Source organism: Balaenoptera physalus (assembly GCF_965194825.1).
Source record: "Balaenoptera physalus genome assembly, chromosome: 4".
NCBI classification, from domain to species: Eukaryota; Metazoa; Chordata; class Mammalia; order Artiodactyla; family Balaenopteridae; genus Balaenoptera; species Balaenoptera physalus.
Window position 1 is genome coordinate 73,619,087 of NC_138891.1, and position 23,672 is coordinate 73,642,758.

Consider the following 23,672-nt stretch of genomic DNA (forward strand, 5'->3'; position numbering starts at 1 on the left):
AAGATGACCTTCAGTAGGTAAATGGATAAATAAACTGTGGTACAGCCAGATAATGAAATGTTATTAAGCATTAAAAAGAAATGGAAAGATGTGGAGGAACTTTAAATGCATATTTCTAAGTGAAAGACACCAATCTGAAAAGGCTACATACTGTATGCTTCCAACTATATGACATTCTGGAAAAGGCAAAACTATGGAGACAGTAAAAAGATTAGTGGTTGCCAAGGGTTAGGAAAGAGGGAGAGATGAATAGATAGAGCACAGAGGATTTTTAGGCCAGTGAAACTATTAGGTGTGGTACTATAATGGTGGATACATGACATTATATATAAATTTGTTCAAACCCATAGAATTTACAACACCAAGAATGAACCCTAGTGTAAACTATGAACTTTGGATAATGTGTGTCAGTGTAGGTTCATCAGCTGTACAATGTATAGCTCAGGTGGGGAGTGTTGATAGTGGGAGGCAGTGCATGTGTGTGGGCAGAGGTTATATGGAAACTCTGTACTTTCTGCTCTAAAAAATAAAATCTGTTAAAAGAGCAACATTGGTATCTTAAGGTGGATTAGATTGGCTATAGTTTGAAGAACTAAGAAAGTGAAATTTGTTATATAAGCTCTTTATAACTAGCAAGTGTGTTGCATTCATCTTTGTAGTTTCTATAGGGCGTCATGATTGTTAGATTGTCCTTTTGTCAAGGACAAATAGGTAAAAAGAAATTTCACAAGCTGCAATTTATGTATTTTAATATGTATATTATATATGTGTATATATGTATTTTATATATATATATATAGTTTTAGAGTTAACTTTAAAAATAATGTGTTAATAACAGTGCTGAAAAAGCATATGACTGGCCCATATGCTTTGGGGTCAGAATAGGATATTCAGCCTGCACAACATTTTTGCCCTTTGCTTATTTCAAGCAGTGTTTGTTTTCCTGAGAATTGTACTCCATACCTCTTATCACAGCTGCATTTCAGTAATCAGTTGGGTAATGATTTGTTTAATATCAGCTGCTAAACCATAAGCTTCACAAGAGCTGGTAGTACAGATGTATGTTTTCTTCTCTTATATCCCCAGAGCCTAGCATAGTGAACGCACATGTTGACTGTTTGTTGAATGAATAAACAAATGTTAATATATGTGTCTGTTTTCATTTAATCTGATGATGGCTACAGGGAAATTTGGAACTTCTAAATATGGTTTGGCCACTGTAAATTTCCCAAGCCATTTTTATATAGAACTATGGCTTTAAAATTAGCAAGTTTCCATTACAGGATTTTATAAAATCATGTATATTTCTAAAGCAATTCAAAGCCCTCTGTGAAAAAAACTGAAGCATATATCTTCTTAACAAATGAGGAACTTAAATTCTTATTGTCAAAATTTGACTTAGTATCATTTTCTTTAAAGAGCTCTCACTGCTTTATTCTTCGTACTTCCTGGCACTGTTATTTAGATAACATTTTCAATCCTCCATTTTTATATCAAAATTTAGAATTTTGATAAAGGTAAAAATAGTTGTTCAGACCATGTGGAGAACAGTAGCCTACAATTATCACCTTATTTTACAAACTTTAAATAAACCAACTGATGTGACAATTTTACAGGCATATGCAAATCAATCAACAAAGACTGGACCTATTTTGTGCAAGTATAAACCAACTGGTGTCACATCTGGAAGCAGTGGAATTTTAGGAGAATCCTAAATACAACTTCTGCCCGTAGATAAATTTATTTAAAAGATGTTTTCCCCCTCAACTCTTAACAGGAGCCCTGCCTGTTCATTCTTTATCCATTAGTAAACCCCAATTTAGTCCCGTTTCTGAACAGTATTTTCAGTATTTTTGAAATCTGAACTGTGACTATTGACTCAGCCAGCTGTGGAGTGTGAAGAAGTTATTATTATGACAAAATGGGACCAATTGATTGCCTTACAGAATTTTTGTTGGTCCTGAGGAAAGTAACTGGAGATTATAATCTGCAATTTGAATCAAAACATATCCCAGCGTCATTTTTCTGTATTTAACTCTGACTAATCTTGGTAGAACCATCTAATATATCAAAGTGTTATAAATTTGAAAAATAATCAGTTTGTAAGTATTTTGAAAGATAAAGAATGGGATTTCCCTGGTGGTGCAGTGGTTAAGAATCCGCCTGCCAGTGCAGGGGACACGGGTTCGAGCCCTGGTCCGGGAAGATTCCACATGCCACAGAGCAACTAAGCCCGTGTGCCACAACTACTGAGCCTGCACTCTAGAGCCCGTGAGCCACAACTACTGAGCCTGCATGCCACAACTACTGAAGCCTGTGCGCCTAGAGCCTGTGCTTCACAACAAGAGAAGCCACCGCAATGAGAAGCCCTCACACCGCAACAAAGAGTAGCTCCCACTCGCCGCAACCAGAGAAAGCCCATGTGCAGCAATGAAGACCCAATGCAGCCAGAAATAAATTAATTAATTAATTTTTAAAAAAAGAAAAAAAGATGAATATCAACCTTAGGAATTAATTGTTTCAGCTGTACTAAATGCCGTAGCAGGATTTTGGAGAGGGGAAATAGAGGAAAAATTGTATCATTCTAATCATTTTTTCCAAACTGAAAGGCTGCATACAGTATAGATCCTAAATTCTTTCAGTTATAAGAACACAGCTTTATTATATAGGCCTTTTTTGTAAAAATATTTTAAAGAACTCTAGATGAAACTTGAAATTTTCATATGTATTGTTTTTTTAATTCTCTCATTCCCTTTTTTGGGGGAGGAGTTGCTTGTTTTTATTATCATAGGTTAAGCACTACAAGAGAATTAAACCAACTATAGTTAGTAAAAACTAATATAGGTGTCTCGAAGTTATATTCTGTTCTCTTCATGACCTAATCAGCCTTTTTTTCTTTTTTAAAATCACCTAAAGCGGAGTCAACATACTACAGCCTGTAGGCCAAATCCAGCCTGCCACCTGTTTGTGTAAATAAAGTTTTATTGGAACACAGCCATGCCTATTTATGAATTGCATTTGGCTACTTTCAAGCTGCTACAGCACAGTTGCGTAGTTGCAACCGAAACTACATGGCCCTTAAAGTCTAAAATATTTATTACCTGACCCTTTATGGAAAAAGTTTGCTAACCCTTGACCTAAGGATTGATGAAATATTCTGTTTCTTTTCTGGGATATTATATATTGCCTTTGCAGTAAAATACAATAGCAACAGTAAAGACGAAATAAAGCTCTTTTTGAACTATTTTGAAGAGACAGTGTAGTATAGTAGTTGAGAATGCTATCTTTAGAGGATGATGGCCTGGGTTTAAATCTCTATTGTATTTATTAGCTGTAGCACCTTGGACAAATAACCTAAATTCTGAGTCTCTTTCTTCCACCTGCAGAAAACAGGGATTAAGATCTAGTGAAAATTAATGGGACAAACATGCGAAGCCCTTATTATAATATCTGACATCAGTAAAGTACCTATCATCATCATCATCATCTTTATCACCACTTTCACGACCACCATCATTATTGGTCCCACAAAATATTCTGGTCTTTTAAGTGAGGAATCTGGAGATACGGAGAAGCAACCTCATTACAGAATGATGAATTATGGTTTAACAAGAAGATTGGTAACCTTGACTGGGTCCAGCCAGGAAAAGAGAAACCACAGTAATTATTTTAACAGGGAAAATGTAATATGGCGGGGGGGTGGGGGTCGGTGTTAAAAAGGAAACTGAAAAGGAAACATGGAACACCAAAGTAAAACAGAGAAGCAGCTAACCTCTGAGGTGGGACCTAGGGACCAAGTTAAGGTTAGTAGAACCCAGAAGTTTGGAGTAAGGGCACCACAGGTTTAAAATATGAGCTGTCAGTGATATTTACTTTCTAATGCAGCTTAAAAAGGAAAGAGGTAAAAATCTTTTGGGCAAGTGTTCTTCACCAAGACATGTTTATTTTCAGTTGGAATATTATTAGGCAATTAGCTGTTGCTAGATAGAGAACATGAAACTGGCAATTTTCTGACATTTTTGTATTTTGAAACTTCTAAGGTCATCAAATGGTAGAACATCTTGAAAACTTTCTGATTGGTAGTGACCTCCCAACCACACAGAATCTTTTAGCAATATCTGCTATGTGTATGGCATGGGGAGGGAGGATGTACACAATGCATTCCGAGTCACTTTATCATTCTAGAGTGCTGATGAACTCAGTCTCTTTTGGCAATCACATGGTTTCATTCATCCAACAAATGTGTATTAAATACTGTGTGCTAGATACTATTCTAGGCACTGGGCATACAGGAGTAAATAAAACAAGAATCCCCACTCTTCTAGAGCTTATATTAAAGGGGGGGAAGACAGATGACAAACGTAATTAAAATATGTAGTATGCTGGAGGAAAGGTAAAAAGAGAAGGCAACAGGAAATGTGTATGTTTGTGCGTGTGTGGTGGGGGTGGGGTGGGGTTAGTAGAATAAGAGTGTCTTCAGCTGGAGGGCGGTATTTGAGCAAACGCATAAAAGAAGTTATGGAGTTGAGCCATATGGATATCTGGGGCAAGAGCATTCTGTGCAGAGGAAGAGTGAATAAATGACTCTGAGGCCAGAGCATGTTTAGAGTGTTTGGAGAACAGTAGAGAGGTCAATATGGCTGAAACGCTGAGTGGGAGGAGAATAGTAGATGACTTCAGAAAAGTAATAGCGGCCTGAATCACTAGGGACTTGTACAAGAATGAATAGAATAGGGTAAATATATGATTACTAGGAAGATTTAAGGGCCTGTTTTAGGTTAGTCATTATGGAGTCCACGGTTGTGTATGTTTCTGTAGCCGTAGTCTGATAAAATTGGGGGGTGGGGGGCAGGCAGCATATTGCAGTTGGTAGTTTCATACCTATTTGTTAATTACGTAACCACATCTTTGAATCCAAGTTTTGGATCTCTGTTTACTTGAAATTTTTAGTGATTGTTGGCTCATCCTTCTACCAATACAAAGTGATCAGCTGAATGCTGATAAAACACCATCTTTTTATAATGAAGGGATGACATACCTTAACTATCATGAATCTTGGAAGCAGAAATAGATCCGTAAACTAGATGTTCTGTCTGTATGAACTAACAAATTTGTACCCATGCTTCTATACTAGGATTGTTAATCACTGGATCTATTTCCCTATCCCCCTTTGTTATTTTAAAATCAAAAATTTATATTTAATCTCTTAGTATTTGTTAAAAATTGTATCTGGTTTCGTTGCTATTTGCTTCTGAGATAATTATGACACAGGTATCATATACAGCTGGTTCAAATAACTTGTTACGGAGTTTATTTTGAAGGTACTTATTTGGAGTAACTGTGGCAAAAAGAGCATTTGAATCAAATGAGAACCATATCTGAGCAATGAAAAACACCTTTATTCTGAAGATACTGGACCCCTGTTAAATACAGTGATTCCCAAACAGTTTTGATAAATCTACTGTGCTGTATTTTATCCTTCTATAAACATACAGAAGGCTTGCAGTTTTTTCCCCTGGTTTCTCTTTCCCTCTTAGATAGCTTCTTTGACATTTATTCAGAGAAACATGTCTCATTACCACATAGTAGATATTTAAGCAAAGGAACTTGGATTAAGAATATTAAACTGTGCCATACAAAAACAAAATAAAATCCTTATTGACCAACAGTGGCATAGGGGTAATTTTTTTTTCCTTGTTGTCTAAGATATTGATAACAAAAGAGTTACTATTTCATATATTTCATCTTCCATAAATGTGGTATAAATTTATTTTGACCTTATTGAATCTTTGTGTGTATTCTAAGCTTAGTTTACCCCATTCATGTGACATGTTAATGTAAGATGTAAACAATTATTAATTACCTGGTAGTATGGTATTAGTTATCTTTCTTCAGAGTTTGATCTTATGCTATGATGACCATTTTAATAAGCAAGAAAATAAGTGAGAGGGACTTCCCCGGCGGTCCAGTGGTTAAGGCTCCGCCTTCCAATGTAGGGGGCGCGGGTTTGATCCCTGGTCGGGGAACTAAGGTCCCACATGCCATGGGGTGCAGCCAAAAATTAAAAAGAAAATAATTGAGAAAGAGTTTAAAAATATGTTCAGAAAGCCTTGTAAATCTATTGTGGTTGGGTCTAACTATGATGTAAAAGATACTTTTTAGTGGCCATTGTTGGTGTTATTCTTAATAGTCCTTCCTCCCAACTTCCCATCAGTCACTAGATACACCAATTCTACATTCAAAATCTATCTTTATTTGACTACTCATGTCCATTTTCACCATCACTGTCGTTCGGTTAAAGCCACTGATCACCTCTCAGCTGGATTATCATAGCAGCCTCCTAATTGTTCCTTCTGTCTCTTCCTGTATCAGTCAGGATTCAGATGCACATATGAAAAAAACCACTTTAACTATTTTAAGCAAAAAGAGATTTATTAAAGGTAGGGGCACTCAATTTATATATTGTTTTTCATTTATTGTTGAATTAATGGAAGTGAAAGAGGGAGGTACATAGTCATAAATGTAGATGTGTAGTACACATTAAGCATGTGGCTATACCTAATGAGGTTTCAGACCACTTTTTATCAAAATTTTTTTAAAAGCTGCTTTCATAATTTTAAGATCTTAAATTTAAAATGTAAAGCTGTGAATAAATAACAAGAATCTCTAAAAATTAGTTAAAACATTTTTCAGAAAGCTGTCAATTCGATACTGGCATTAAAAAAGTACTTTAAAAATATGTACAATCCAGTTACTTTCCGGGAATTTACAATTTTCTGCAGTGTTCTTTGAGACAGTGTTAATATTATAGCCTCTGTTGTCATGGAAACAAGTCTCTGAAGGCAGCCTCCGAGGCTAATGATTCCATGGTGTTGCTATGGATAGAAACAACTGAGACCGTTGTTAGTCACATGGTCAAGATTAAAAAAAAAAAAAAAAAAAAACTCGTTGAAGCTGATCTTATTGAGTGATATATACAAATGGAGCAGAAGAAGGATGATGGCATAAAAGTCATATTGTCTAATAAAATATGTATGTAAGATTTTTCAAGTTTAAAATGCTTATGGTGAATTCCTTCTTTTCTGTAATAACCCATATATAATGGTTACTGTATATTGCTGCCTCATTATTTATATTAGAATCTTAAGTTTGCCATTTTCCAATTTAGAATCTTGTTCTACAACTCCCCAGAATTTTACCATGCTCTCAATCCTGCACTGAAAATAGCCTCTTGTCTCTTCATATGTATTATCATATCTAACATCTGTGCTGTTCCTCATCACTCAACCTTCATTTGATTAGATATTATTTGTTTAGCGTGGTATTTTTGTTTCATATGAACTAAATGACTTGTTGTTCTGTAATTCTGTGTTACCTGATCTGGTTATTGGCTGTGGCTAGGGAATTGTGTGTGTTGGTACCCATTTGGTTTTGAAGACTTTCTCATCAGTATTTGCCTTTCTTAAGGAAGAAGCAGGGGCATATGTTCTTTTTCAAAGTACTTGCTCAGTGCCCTGTAGAGAGTGGGGTGAATTCAGATGGTGTACATTTTTTTAGGATTTTTTAAAAATGGTATTCAGATCCTCTAGATTATCGTATCGAAAGGAAATAGATTTAGAATAGGCTCTGAGCCAGTAATACAGTGAGGTTTAAATGTAATATTAAAGAATTTATAGTTTATCATAAAGGGTTTTGGAGAGCAACTGCCTAATGGAGGAAATTTTTGTACTTGACCTTGAAATTTGATATAAGCATACAGCTATGTCTTTTTTATGTTAAAATGGATTATTAATTAGCTAATAGCTGACCCTATTAAAGAGGCATAAAGAAACTTTTATAGGTGTTAGATATGTCTCCTACTTTGATTGTGAAGATTGTGTCACAGGTGTATGCATATGTCCAAACTCATCAAATTGTATACATTAAATATGTGCAGTTTTTGTATATCAGTTATACCTTAACAAAGCTGTTTAAAAAAATTAAATAAAAAAATGATAAACTTTAGACTTTCTTGTCTTTGATACTTTGGATGACTACAGCCAGTTATTTTGTAGTTTGTCACTCAATTTGGGTTTGTCTGATGTTTAATGTTCAAGTTATGCATCTTTGATAAGAATGTCACAGAAGCGATGTATTCTTATTACATCCTATCAGGTAGCATATGATTTTGATTTGTCCTGGTGATGTTAACTTTAAGATAGTGTCTGCTACATTTCTTCACTGTAATTAATCTTTGTAGGGGAGATATGTGTGTGTATGTGTGTGTGTGTGTGTCTCACATTCAAACTTTCTTCCACTAGAATGAAATGGAGGGTTCATTCAGCAGCAATGGAAGTTTTAACATTTGTTGATGTTTCTTGAATGAATTATTACTATGATGGTTGCCAAATGATGATTTTGTAACTCCATCATTCCTTCTACATTTCTTAATTGGCATTCTACTGTAAGGAAATGCTCTCTCTTCTCTCTATTCATTTAATTATTATGTAATTATATCAGTGTAGACTCTTGGAGTCCTGTTTAATTCAGTGGGATTTATGCCATCATTATCATTATTTATTTTGAGTCTCAAATTGTTCCCAATCTGACTGATAAGAGCCCTTCAAGCTGACTGTCAGTGTCCTTTGTCATGCCCTCGTTATTCTTTGAGCACTTCCTTATTTTCTGGAACAGCAGTATGTTCTAGGCTCATATTGTACTTGCTAGACTCTAGCCCTGGAATCAGCCATTTCTCCAAAGATTCCTCTTTTGTTTTTTTTTTTAATCAAAGAATGGGTATTTATAAACCAGGATCTGAATGCTAAGTATTTTCATGCTATTGAGGTGTTACTGCTCCCAGGTCTTCTCTGTAGACAGAGCTAGGGTATATATGTACATAGAAACACATGCATTTATTTCTGTATTTATATATATTGAAAACCATGCAGTCATACCAGTGCCTCCAAATCTAGTGTAAAACCGTAGATTTCAGACTAATTTTCTCCCTTTCCATATTTGTGACTCCGTTCTCTGATGTGAGGAACCTTGCTTCCTTTATCCTTGGATCAAAAATCCCCTGTATGGGCTTCCCTGGCGGCGCAGTGGTTGAGAGTCTGCCTGCCAATGCAGGGGACATGGGTTCGAGCCCTGGTCTGGGAAGATCCCACATGCCGCAGAGCAACTAGGCCCGTGAGCCACAATTACTGAGCCTGCGCGTCTGGAGCCTGTGCTCCACAACGAGAGGCCGCGATAATGAGAGGCCCGCGCACCGCGATGAAGAGTGGCCCCCACTTGCCGCAACTAGAGAAAGCCCTCGCACAGAAACCAAGACCCAACACAGCCATAAATAAATTAATTAAAAAAGTTGTTATCACAAGAAAAAATGTGTAATTATAAAAAAAAATATATGGTGGGGGTGCCCTAAAAGGGGGCAGGATTAGCCTTAGGAGGGGAACATCTTTAAAAAAAAAAAAAAAAAAATCCCCTGTATGTAAGCAATCTCCTGTCACTGTCGATGCTCTAGGTAGACATCCTTCCCACCCAGCTCAAGATCCAAGAGATATCCCCACCTTGTTCCACTGGGGTCCCTATACTTCGTGCCAGACTACTACTACTGCCACATAGATACTCCATCACACTTGGGATCCAGCAAAGCACATCAGGCTGCTGCCACTACTTGCCCACGTGGGATACCCTCCTCATCCTGCTCAGACTCCGCAACACCCTGCTCCAGACTGCTGCCACCCTTCCACTCCCTGTGCACAGAGGCTCTCCTCACCCTGCTCGACTTCAACAACCTGTACTTTCCTATTCAGGAAGTCTTTGCCTACACCAAGATCCTGATGGTATTCTATCAATACTATCTTCTAGAAACCTAATTTTTGTACATCTCTTAATTATGTCAGTAAGCCATCTGGAATTAATTTTAAGTATGGTGTAAGGGAGTGAAGAGGGTTCATTTCATTTTCCATATGTATATCCAGTTGATTCAGCAGCAGTTTTCTAAAATTATTGAAATATAGTTGTTGTACAGTATTATGTTAGTTTCGGGTGTACTAATGATTTGATATTTACGTATATCGTGAAATGATCACCACGGTAAGTCTAGTAACCATCTCTCCCCATACAAAGTTATTACAATATTATTGACCTTATTTCTTGTGCTGTATATTACATCCCTGTGACTTATATAACTAGAGGTTTATAGCTCTTAATTCCCTTCACCTCTTTCGTCCACCCCGCCCCCCCCACTGCTTCCCTCCCTTTTGGCAACCACACATTTGTTTTCTGTATCTATGAGTCTCTTTTCATTTTGTTTTGTTTGTTTTGTTTTGTAGTGAGATCATGTGGTATTTGTCTTTCTCTGACTTATTTCACTTAACATAAATTCTTTTAAAACTAGTTTTTTCTCTTTGTCATAAATTAGGAGTTAGAATCTCTGGGTTTTTCAAACATTTTTAAAAAGTTGTAAGTATTCCATTGAAAATTGGTTGGCATTTAAATTACTTGTTTTAAGCTCATACTATGGAATTCGAATTTTTTTTTCTATAGGAACAATGTATAATTGGTGACTGGAGTCCCAAGTAAGACCCACAGAGGCTTTATTCCTAATGTCCTTTTTTTAAAAAATTGTGGTAAAATATACATAACAAAATTTTACCATTTTAACCTTTCTTAAGTGTACAGTTAATTCAGTGTCATTAAATACATTCACAGTGTTGTGCAGCCATCACCGTTGTCCATCTCCATAACTTTTTCCATCATCCCAAACAGGGAACTGGTTTAGACTGGGAACATTAAAAAGAAAGAAAAAAAGGAAACAAAATCTAATGGCTTAAAATCTCTTTCTACAGGATATAAGAAATCCAGGTAACAGTAGTCTAGCAAGTTTTTTCCTAATTCCTCACAGGTTACCTTTTGTGAGCCTAGCTCAGTTGTAAAATGAAGGGTTAAACTTGATCCCTAGCTTCTTCAACTCTAATAATCTTGTAAAATCATTGAAATTTGTTAGCATCTTTTAGAACAATTAATGGGAAATGCATTTTCAGTTTATTTTCTAGAGAATGAGATGGTAAAAGATCATAATAATTGTTTTTCTCTTAATATGAATAGATCTTCCATCCCTCACCCAGCATCATACCATCACTGTGTATTCATTGTTGACGACTGGAAAAGTAGAATTCGAAATAAAGAGGCAGGGGAGAAAAACCATTCATAATCCTGCCCTCAGAGGTTTACTTTTCAAACATTTCTTTCCATTTTTTAAATAAAAGCTTTATCTTCCCTTTTTTACTTAATGTCATGTCATAGGCAATGTCCTTTATGACTTACAGGCTGTTCTTACAGATGCTTGTTAACTGATGCATAATATTTAATCTTATAAAATTATCATTATTTGCTCAGCTATTCCAACACCTTATATTTAGGATATCCTACATTTCCCCAAGTATAAACAATGCTCAAAAGAATATAGTGAGTGTTAAGACATTTGCTTTTTGAATTATTCCCTTAGGATAGATTTCCACAATTACTAAGTCAAAGAGTTTGAACATTTTTAAAGCTATAGATAATTACTTAGATTGCTTTTCATAAAGTTTGTATGACGTTATATATCCAACAGCACTGTGAAAGGACCTGTTTCCATGCATTAAAATTTTTTTGAGTTTTTTAATTGTGGTAAAATACATTTGCCATTTTAACCAGTTTTAACTGCACAATTCTGTGGCATTAATTACATTCTCAGTGTTGCCCAACCATCGCCACTATCTACTATTTCCAAAACCTTTTCATTATCTCAAACTTACTTTGTAACCCTTAAGCAGTAAACTACGTATGCTCCTCTCTCCCTGGCCCCCGGTAACTTCTAGTCTACTTTTTATGAATTTACCTATTCTAAATATTTCATATAAGTGGAATCACACAATATTGACCTTTTGTGTCTGGTTAATTTCACTTAGTATAATGTTTTCAAGATTCATCCATGTGTAGCATGTATCAGAATTTCATCCCTTTTTATGGCTGAATTAATATCCATTGTATAAATATACCACATCTTGTAGCTGTTTATCTGCTGATGGACACTTGGGTTGTTTCTACCTTTTGGCTGTTGTGAATAATGCATCATTGAAGGGCTGCCCTGGTGGCGCAGTGGTTGAGAGTCTGCCTGCCATTGCAGGGAAGACGCGTTCGATCCCTGGTCTGGGAAGATCCCACATTCCAGGGAGCAACTAAGCCCGTGCGCCACAGCTACTACTGAGCATGCGCGTCTGGAGCTCGTGCTCCACAACGAGAGGCCAAAAAAAAAAAAAAAAAAAGTAATAATGCATCATTGAACACTGGGGTAAAGTATTCAAGTCCCTCTTTTCAGTTCTTTTGAGTATTTACCTAGGAGTAGAATTGCTGGGTCATATGGTAATCCTAGGGTTAGTTTTTTGAAGACCTGCCAAACCAAACTGTTTTCCACAGTGACTGCACCATTTTGCATTCCCACCAGCAGTTTTTGAGGATTCCAGTTTCTGCACATCCTTGCCAACACTTGTTAACTTTCTCTTTTTGTTTTCACTTTTTTATTACAGCATCCTAGTAGGTATGAAGTGATATATCATTGTAACTTTGATTTACATTTCCCTAATGAATGATGATGCTGAGTATATTTTCATGTGCTTATTGGTCATTTGTGTATCTTCTTTGGAGAAATGTCTGTTGAAGTCCTTTGCCTATTTTTTAATTGTCTTTTTGTGGTGAGTTGTAGGAGTTCTTTATATATTCTGCATGTTAAACTATCATCAGATGTATGATTTACGAAATTTTCTCCCATTCCATGCGCTGTCTTTCCCCTTTCTTGATAATGCCATTTGATGCACAAAAGGTTTTAATTCTGATAAAGTCTAATTGATTTTTTTTTTTTTACTTATGCTTTTGATATCATATTTAAGAATCCATTGTCAAGTCCAAGGTCATGAAGATTTATCCCTATGTTTTCTTCTAAAAGTTTTATGGTTTTAATGCTTATATTTAGGTCATTGATTAATTTCCAGTTAGTTTTTATATAGGATGTGAGGTAGTGGTTTAACTTTATTCTTTTGCATGTTGCTATCTGGTTGTCCCAGCACCATTATTGAAGAGATGCCATACATTTATGATAAATCTTGATTGATTTGATTGACAACAAAAGGTCAACATTATAATTTTATTTTGTATTTCTTTATCAATGAGGAAAAGCATAGTTTCAAGTGTGGCAATTGGTTCTTCCTGTTTTAAGTGTCTTCTTATGTACATTGTTTTCTTATAGATTTGATTTTAATGTTTTTCTTATATATGTAGAATATGTCATTGGTATAGCAAATATTTATGAATTAATCCAGGTTATAGAGATTGGGACTTGTTACAAGACCCCTTTTCTGTGTTCCATTTACCTCTTTTTTTAAAATAGTAATTAAGCCTGATAGAGTAATTGAGTATAAATATCAAAACTTCTTAGTTTAAATTATGTCACTAGAGTTCCCACTTAATGACTTTACAGGCAGGTTTAAGACAGGTTATTACAGTTCTTGATAGTAGAGGTTAACAGCACAGATTCTTTAAAATGATATAAATTCAGTTTTTAAGTCCATTGAATCTTCTGTTTGTGGATTTATAGGCCCCAATTGCCTACCTCATGGGCTAATGAAATTACTTTTGATTCCTTGAATGCAAGGAGGAAAGTAGTCAGATATATACTGAATGCTACAAAAATATTTTGTAATCTGTCTATGAAGTGAGTGTCTTGCCTCCCAGTGGAGGAGTATTGTTAACTCATTATCTTTTATTTTCATTTAAACATCTAAAGAGTAGTCACTCGTTTTAACTACAGAGTCATTAAAATTATTATTGGTGGTATAATTGAGCATTTTCTCATTTAAATTGAAGTAATATATTACTTTACCTATTTCAGTTATTTCTGAAAACTATATCTTTATGACAAAACTTTCTATTATGTGTTTCCTTTTTATTTGATATTTTTCCTGATGTTTTGTCGTTGATGATTTTTAGCCAACAGAAGCTGTACCTCCCTCTCCTCCCACTGTCCCTGTGATCCCTGTCCTGCCAGTCCCTGCTGAGAGTACTGTCATCCTACCCACCATACCACAGGTTTTTATTAGTTTTCTTTTTTCTTTATAAAAACTTCATTTGTTTTTAATGTTTCATTTGTATTCTTTTCAAACCATTTTAACTATTTCTTTGTTAGATTTGGTAATTCACATTGGGCTTCAAACGGTACTTTTAGGGAGTTAAATATCTGGGATTTAATATAAGATGGGTTAATATTTGCCATTTTATCAGGTTATCTGTGAAATAAGATACATTCTAAACTTCATCATATTGAACCGCCTTAGATTTGTTATCATGCCTTTTATACTTGTAAATCTGTTCGAAACAGTTTTTTAATTTATTTGCTTTGGGAAATTTTGTTTATTTTCTAAAGATAATAAAAATAATTTTCCTCCTGATCTTGTACTGGATGTGCCATTTTATATATAGCATTTTGTTTTCTAGTATATATTTATCTTTGGAAATACTCATCTTTCTGTCATTGGGTAGGATAACATACTTCACATTTATTATTTAAAAACAATAGCTAATGTATACAAAGTATATGGGGAACTCTTCGTGGTATCTTTGCAACTTTTCTGTAAATCTAAAACTATTTTAAAATCATAAGTTCATTTTTTTTAAAGTTAATGTATAACAGTCAAAAAATAAAATGAAACAATAACCAAATGTCAGATAATCTGAACATTTTTAGCTTTCAGAGCTTTACTTAATAGTTCCAAGGGATGGCTTATTAAGACATTACCCAACCAACAGAGTCATCCAAAGTTAAAATAATGGTAGTATTATTACGTATAATAATAGTGATCTTTGGTGTGGAAGATCTCAACCTCATTTAAAGTGTAAATAAATGCGTCTTTAGGTATTTTTATTATTATTGATCTATAGCATGAAATCTAGTAAAAATGGTGTTTTTGCTGTGAAAACAGTGTCAAAGTAAGTCCTATTGTGGGAAAAAATGGGTTATCAGCTGTGATTGTTCACATCTCTGTGCCCTTCCCCTCTCCTAAAAAGTGAAAATCAGTAAGAACATTATACAAAATAGGATTCTAGGGGAAATTATAGGTATTACACTAAAACTTCAGTCCATGTTATTATGTTACTGCTTCTATATAGTCTCTGACCCTTTATGAAAATCATTAAAAGTCAAATCATTGTAAAACTACCAAGAATTGAATAGATAAGTCCAGATGGATAGTTCCTCTGTATTGCAGAGAAGAAATTGAATTTATAAATAAAATATAATTCTACATAAGCAGCCAAAGGGTTATTGTAATATTGTAATAATGTAACACCTTTCCAAGTAACTAGGATTTAGTAGTACAATATTTTTTAAAGTAGGACATTTGAAAGTTTATTTTACTCTTGTCACCTCAATTTGTGTTTTGATGTTAAAATAGTTTTCTAGAATCCTTTGAAATTTTGTAGTAGTTTCTGTTCTTTTTTTTTTTTTAATTAATTTATTTATTTATTTATTTATTTATGGCTGTGTTGGGTCTTCGTTTCTGTGCTAGGGCTTTCTCCAGTTGTGGCAAGTGGGGGCCACTCTTCATTGCAGTGTGCGGGCCTCTCACTATCGCGGCCTCTCTTGTTGCGGAGCACAGGCTCCAGACGCGCAGGCTCAGTAATTGTGGCTCACGGGCCCAGCCGCTCCACGGCATGTGGAATCTTCCGGGACCAGGGCTCGAACCCGTGTCCCCTGCATTGGCAGGCGGATTCTTAACCACTGCGCCACCAGGGAAGCCCCATAGTTTCTGTTCTTATATTCAATAGGGAACCAGTCCTTCCATTTCAGAGTTCTCTGACTTATTTACTCCAGTGTCCCTAACTTAGCATCACACTACACTTGGAAATTGTTGAGGCATTGCATAGCCATGTAGTTATAAATAAAGAACTTAGATTGATCTGGTTTAGAATTCCAGTCCTACCACTTAACTGGCTGTGTAACTGAGCAGTTTACTTAACACTGATCTTCTCTTTACTCATCTGTAACACTGAAGATGATAGTACTTACTTGAAATGTTTTACAGTGATTGAAAGAATAAGAGTGTGTGTGTGCAGCTGGCACATGATCTTGGCTATTTGTATTAGTGTTGTTTCATATTTCCTTGAGACAGTAAACCAAGGAACAAGTTAAAAAAACAAATGAACAGAAGAGGCTTATTTATACTACCTAGCCTCATTTTAGGTTTTAAATATACTTACAAAAGTCCAAAAGTAGAGTAGTTTAACCATTGATGTTGTTTATGTGAGAAGGCTGTGGAGTGTGCCTCATTTTCCAGAATAAGTAAGTGTGTGCCTGAGTAATGGAGTATAACGTGCATTATAAAATTAATAAAAGTGATTAAAATATTTGTCCCCAATTGAATTTTGAAATCCACACCTAATACATAACCTGATTTTAACATTTTAAATAGATATTTTTCTTCTAAAGATCTACTACTTTATATTTTAGATGCATCAGGATGTAATAGAAATAGAAACAGAAGATACAAGATTTAGATTCTAGTCCTACTTTGGGACTCAAACAAGTTACTTAACCTCTCTGAGTTTTCTACTCCCTTCATCTATTAAAAAGGGTGGCTGACGCCTCCCTGACTACTTCAAAATGAATTTGAGGACAAATAGGTAGATGATAATTTTTTTTAATATTGCCTTTGATTATTTGTAGAACTTCAAACTTTCACAGTACTTTTATATTGATCATGTCATTTAAATTTTATGATAACCCTCTGCAGTAGGGATTATCATGCTTATTACTCAGAGTGGTACAGAGAAGGATACATTGAATGACTTTTTGAAGTTGCAGAAAGAACCTGGACTTTATAGTGACACCTGACCCTACCAGTTCCTGGCCTCACCCTTGCCTGGTTGTGTGATGGTGGGGACATTACTCAGTTTCTCATAGCCTCAGTTTCTCCACATAGAAACTGAGCACATGGTAGTTATATAACAGGTGCTAGCTCTTCCTGCTGGAGATAAAATCATATAATCTCTATGATACTGGCCTATTAAATATACACCCAGAATAAATACTCTGCTTTAAAACCAGATTCTTTAGACCTCCTTTTTTACCAGTTGTGAGGAGCTATCGGGTAATTAAAGTATTGTTGAAAATGCTTTAAAGCTAATTTTGTGCGTCTGTGTGAAAGTCTCTGTTCACACGCAAACAGGTGCTTTGGAGGGATTAGTTTTTGTTCAATTATTTGTTATTGTTCCAATCATGTAGATACTAAGATGAATGTAACATTGTTCTTGTCCTCTAGGAGCCTACTCTCTGTTTATGCAAATCACAACTTAACAAATAACTCCCACATGACATGAGAGTAGTTTACGTTAGAGGTATAACCAGTATAGAACATCCTGTTGCTTCTGGATAATTCAAGTTCCACAGAACATCTGAGTGTTGACTCTTAAATGATTTGATCATTAGTATAATCTAAAGCATGGCTTGATACATTTTCATTTTACTAGTAATCTTAAATAGAATAGTATACTTGGATTACCTTGATGAGCCTTTTTAAGCCACACACTAATATCTGACTGCAGTGCCACTGTTCTATTTGTGTTTTGGGTTTTTTTGTTGGTTTTATGTTGGTTTGTTTGTTTTTATATTATTTTCAAATCATTTCAGACTTACAGAAAGTTGCAGGAATTTTACAAAGAAATTCCATATATTTTGACCCACATCTCCCAGTTGTTAATATTTTTACCTGCCACATCTGCTTTATCATTTCTGTTCTTCTGTAATTGAGTATAATATTATTTTTTGTAAACCAGTTAAAAGGAAGTTTTATTCATGCCCCTCTTACCGCTAAATATTAATACTTTACAATATTAAATATTTTTCCAAAGAACAAAAATATTACCATAGTGCAGTGAGCTAAACCAGAAAATTAACATTAATATAATACTACCCACTGTAGTTCTGTTTTACCAGTTGCCCTAATAATGTTTTTTGTATGAAAAACAAAAACAGGTACTTTGGCCCATCCAAGACCACAGTTAGTTTTCATGAGTCTACTTTAATCTGAAGTAGCTACACAATCTGTCTTTCATGTGTGTGGCCTTTTACAAGAGAACAGGCTAGTCGTTCTGTAGAATATCCCGCAATTTGTGTTTGATGCATTTTAGTAATTAGATTGAGGTCATATATTTGTTTTCCTTTTTTTTTATTGTGATCAAATACACATAATGTAAAACGTACCACCTTAACTATTTTTAAGTTTACAGTTCAGTGGTATTAAGTACATTGATATTGCTGTGCAAACATCACCATCATCCATCTGCAGAACTTGTTTCACCTTGCAAAACTGAAACTCTGTACCCATTAAACACTTAATTCCCCATTCCTCCCTACCCCCCAGGCCCTGGCAACTACCATTCTACTTTCTGTGTCTGTGGTTTTGACTCAAGTACCTCATGGAAGTGAAATCATAACAGTGTTTGTCTTTTTGTGGCTAGCTGATTTCACTTGGTATAATGTCCTTAAGGTTAACCTGTGTTGTAGCATATGTAGCATCAGAATTTCCCTTCTTTTGAAAGCTAAATAATATCCCATTTTATGTATATATGAGACCTTGCTTATCCATTCATCTGTCAATGAACAACTTGAATTGCTTCCACATTTTAGCTATTGTGAATAATGCTACTGTGAACACAGGTGTACAGACACCTCTTCAAGACCCTGCTTTCAATTCTTTTGAGTGTATACCTGAAAGTGGAATAACTGGATCACTTTGTAACTTAATTTTTAATTTTTAGGGGAACCACCATACTATTTTCCACAGTGTTGTATCATTGTATATTCCCACCAGTGGAACACAATGGTTCCAATTTCTCCACATCCTCACCAATACTCCTTATATTCTCTTTTCATGATAGTAGCCAGCCTGATGGGTATGAGGTGGTATCTCATTGTAGTTTTGATTTGCAGCTCCCAAATGATTAGTGATGTTGAACATCTTTTCATGTGCTTATTGGCCATTTGCATATCTTCTATGGAGAAATGTCTATTGAAGTCCTTTACCCATTTTTGAATTGCATTGCAGTTTTTTTAATTGAGTTTTAGGAGTTCTTTATATATTCTGGATATTAGTTCCTTATCAGATATATGATTTGCAAATATTTTCTCCCATTCTGTGGGTTGCCTTTTTAATTTGTGGATGGTGTCATTTGATGCACAAAATTTTTAATTTTTAGGAAGTCCAAATTGTCTGTATTTTCTTCTGTTGCCTGTGCCTTTAGTGTTATATCCAGTGAATCACTACCAAATGCAGTGTCCTGAAGCTTTTACCCTGTGTTTTCTTCTTAGAGTTTTATAGTTTTTTAGGTCTTTTATTTAGGTCATGGGTCCGTTTTAAATTAATTTTTGTATATGATGTTAGGTAAGGGTCCAAATTCAGTCTTTTGCATTTGGATATCCAGTTTTCCCAGCACCATTTGTTGAAAAGACTGTCTTGTCCCCATTGAATGGTCTTAGCACCCTTGTTGAAAACAATTTGACTATATATGTGAGGGTTCATTTCTGCAGTCTCTATTCAATTCCATCGGTATATGTCTGTCTTTATGTCAGTACCATACTTTTGAGTACTGTAGCTTTGTAGTAAGTTTTGAAATGAGAAAGTATGAGTCCTCCAGCTTTGTCCTTTTTAGAATTATTTTGTCTATTCAGATCCCTTGAGATTCCATATGAATTTTAGGTTGGATTTTTCTATTTCTGCAGAAAACATCATTGGAATTTTGATTGGGATTGGATGAAATCTGTAAATTGCTTTGGGTAGTATTGACATCTTAACAGTATTAAGATGTCATGAACAGGGAATGTGTTTCCATTTATTTCTGTTGTCTTTAATTTCTTTCAGCAACGTTATAGTTTTCAGTGCACAAATCTTTCACCTCATTGGCTAAGTTCATTCCTAATTATTTTATTCTTTTTGATGCTGTTGTAAATGGAATTGTTTTTGTAATTTTCTTTCCAGATTGTGTATAGGAATGCAACTGATTTTTGTGTGTAGACCATATCCTGCTACTTTGCTAAGTTTATTAGTTCTAACAGGTTTTTGTGTGGTTTCTTTAGGGTTTTCTACATGTATGATCATATTATCTGAAGACACATAATTTTCCTTCTTTCTCATTTGAATGTCATTTTTTTTTCTTATTTGTCTTATTGACTGATTTTTAATACTGTGTTGGATAGAAGTGGTGAAAGTGGGCCAGCTTGACTTGTTCCTGATCTTAGAGGGAAAGCTTTCAGTCTTTCACCATGAAAGTATGATGTTTGCTGTAGGTTTTTCATATGCGACCTTTATTATGCTGCGGTGATTTCCTTATATTCTTAGTTTGTTAAACGTTTTTATCATGAAAGAATGTTGAATACTGTCAAATACTTCCTGCATCGATTGAGGTGATTGTGTTGTTTTTTTCCTTCATTCTGTTGATGTGGTGTATTACATTGATCAGTTTTCATATGTTGAATCATCCTTCCATTCCAGGAATAAATCCCACTTGGTCATGGTATATAATCTTCTTAATATGATGCTGAATTCAGTTTTTGTTGAGAATTTTGGATCAATGTTCATAAGGGATATTTGTCTGCAGTTTTCTTATAGTGTCCTTGCCTTTGACCTTAGTATCAGGGTAATGCTGGCTCATAGGATGAGTTAGGGAATGTACCTTCCTCTTCAATTTTTGGGCAAGGTTTGAGAAAAATTGATGTTAGTTCTTCAGATGTTTGGTAGAATTCACCAGGAAAGCAATCAGATTTCAAGGGCTTTTGTCAGGAGATTTTTGATTACTGATTCAATCTCCTTATTAATTATAAAGTCTATTTAAATTTTCTCCATGATTCAGCCTTGGTAGGAGTTTGTCCATTTTGTGTAGGTTATCCAATTTGTTGGCTTACATTTGCTCATAATACTCTTATAGTCCTTTTTATTTCTGTAGAATTAGTAATAATGTTCATTTCTGATTTTAGTAATTTAGTCTTCTCTCTTTTTTCCTTAGTCCATCTAACTAAAAGTTTTTCAGTTTGTTGATCTTTTCAAAAAACAACTGTTGGTCTTTTTTCTCTATCATTTTTCTATTCTCTATTTTACTTATCTCTGCTCTAATTTTTATTATTTCCTTCCTTGTACTAACTTTGGGTTTAGTTTGTTCTTCTTTTTCTAGTTCCTTAATTTGTAAAGTTCAGTTTGTTGACTTGAGGTCTTTCTTGTTTTTTAAGGTAAACGTGTAGTTGTAAACTTCCCCCTTACCACTGCTTTTGCTGTGTCTCATAAGCTTTGGTATGTTGTGTTTTCATTTTCATTCATCTCTTTAAGTCTTTTCCAGTTTGCTTTTCTACTTCTTCTTTGATTCAGTGGTTAAGAGTATGTTGTTTAATTTCCACAGCTTGGTGAATTTTCTAGTTTGCTTCTATTATTGCTTACTATCTTCATCCATTTTGGCCATAAAAGATACTTTGTATGATGACTTTCTAAATCTATTGAGACTTAATTTGTGGCCTAATATATGGTATATTCTGGAAAATGACCCAAGTGCACTTGAGAAGAATGTATCCTGTTGTTGGACAGAATGTTCTAAATATGTCAGGTCAGGATGGTTTATTGTGTCGTTTAAGTCATCTTTTTCCATACTTATCTTTTGTCTGGTTATTTTACACATTATTTTGAGTGGGCATTGAAATCTCCAACTATTATTGTAGAACTGTCTATTCTCTTTAATTCTGTCATTTTTTGTTTCATAGATTCTGATGGTCTGTCACTAGGTACATAAATGTTAGTAATTGTTATATCTTCTTGCTGTTTTGAACCTTTTATTAATATATAATGTCCTTTGTCTCTTGTAACTTTTTAAAATTTAAATTTTATTTTGTCTAATGTTAGTATAGTCACTCCTACTATCTTTTGGTTACTATTTGCAAGGAATATCTTTTTCAATCTGTTTGTGTCTTTGTCACTTTCAATCTGTTTGTGTCTTTGGATCTCAACGGAGTCTCTTGTAGACAACATAGAGTTGGGTCATGTGTTTTTATCCATTCTGCTGTTTTTTTTTTTTTTTTAATTGGAGAGTTTAATCAATTTACATTTAAAGTAATTACTGATAAGGAGAGACTTCTGTCATTTTGCTATTTGTTTTCTGTATTCATTATAGGTTTTTTGTACCTTATTTCCTGCATTAGTGTCTTATTTTTTGTTTGGTTGATTTTTTGGTAGTGAAATGTTTAAATTCCTTTCCCATTTCCTTTTGTGTACATTCTTTAGCTATTTCCTCTGTGGTTACCATGGGGATTACATTTAACATCCCAAAGTTATAACACTCTAATTTGAATTTAAACCAGCTTAACTTCAACAATATACAAAAACTCTGTTCCTTTTAACAGTGCCATCCCCACCCATTTCAGTTGTTGATGTCACAGAATTATAACTTTATACATTGTATGTACAAAAACATAAATTAACAATTTTTAAATGCATTCATCTTTTAAATTATGTAGAAAACAAATGTAGAATTACAAAGCAAAGTTACTATAATACTAGCTTCTGGACTAGTAATTGATTTTAGTTATTTACTAATGTTGACTTCACTTCTGTACTAAGAAGTAGCTTTTAGACTAATTTTTTAAATATAATTTTAAAAATATTAGTGTCTTAAATCATGTAGGTAACAAAAAGTGATGTTACAAAACACTATTAAAATAATAAGAGTTTTTTTGTATTTATCCTTACCAAGATCTTTATTTCTCCAAACACCTCAAGTTGCTATCCTGTGTCCTTTCATTTCAACCTGCAGGATTTCCTTTAGCATTCCTTTCAGGGCCAGTCTATTGGTAAGGATCTCCTTCAGCTTTTGTTTATCTGGGAATGTCTTAATTTCTCCCTCATATTTGAAGGATAGTTTTGCCGGATACAGGGTTCTTGGTTGGCAGTGTTTTTCTGTTAGCACTTTGAATATACCAGCCCACTGCTTCCTGACCTCCAGAATTCTGATGAAAAATCTGTTAATATTACTGAGGATCCCTTGTATATTGAGTCACTTTTTCATGCTGCTTTCAAAATTCTCCCTGTCGTTGTCTTCCAGGAGTTTGATTATAATGTGTCTGAGTGTGAATCTCTTTGAGTTAATCCTACCTTGAATTTGTTGAGCTTCTTGGATGTTTGTATTCATGTCTTTTATCAAATTTGGGAATATTTTAGCCATTATTTCTTCAGATATTTTCTCTGCCCCTTTATCTCTCTCTTCTTTTTCTTGGACTCCCACAATGTGTGTGTTGGTCCACTTAATGATGGCCCACAAGTCTCTTAGACTCTGGTCACTTTTCTTCAGTCTTTCTGTTTTCAGACTTAATAATTTACGTCGTCTTGTCTTCAAGTTTGCTGATTCTTCTGCGTGTTCCAGTCTGCTCTAGTGAATTTTTCATTTCAGTTATTGTACTTTTCAGCTTCAGAATTTCCTTTTGGTTTCTCTTTAGGTTTTCTATCTCTTATCTCCATTTAGTTCATACATCATTTTCTTGACTTTGTCCACCTTGTCTTTTAGTTCTTTGGATATCTTTAAGGTGGTTGTTTTAAATCCTTTGTCTAATAGATATGCCACCAGCT

At 34.6% G+C, this 23,672-nt stretch overlaps 1 protein-coding gene across 14 annotated transcripts in view; it reads left to right on the plus strand.

Annotated features, from left to right (window-relative positions):
• The window catches only part of DLG1 (discs large MAGUK scaffold protein 1), a 288,004-nt gene that overhangs the window by 124,740 nt on the left and 139,592 nt on the right, over window positions 1-23,672 (plus strand). For 11 of the 14 annotated variants that reach the window (XM_082458548.1, XM_082458549.1, XM_082458551.1 and 8 more), the window contains one exon: window positions 14,011-14,109. The exons of the other annotated variants lie outside the window; for them this stretch is intronic. In XM_082458548.1, the coding sequence (XP_082314674.1) occupies window positions 14,011-14,109 (99 nt within the window). The remainder of the gene's footprint in view (window positions 1-14,010; window positions 14,110-23,672) is intronic. 14 annotated transcript variants of the gene reach the window in all.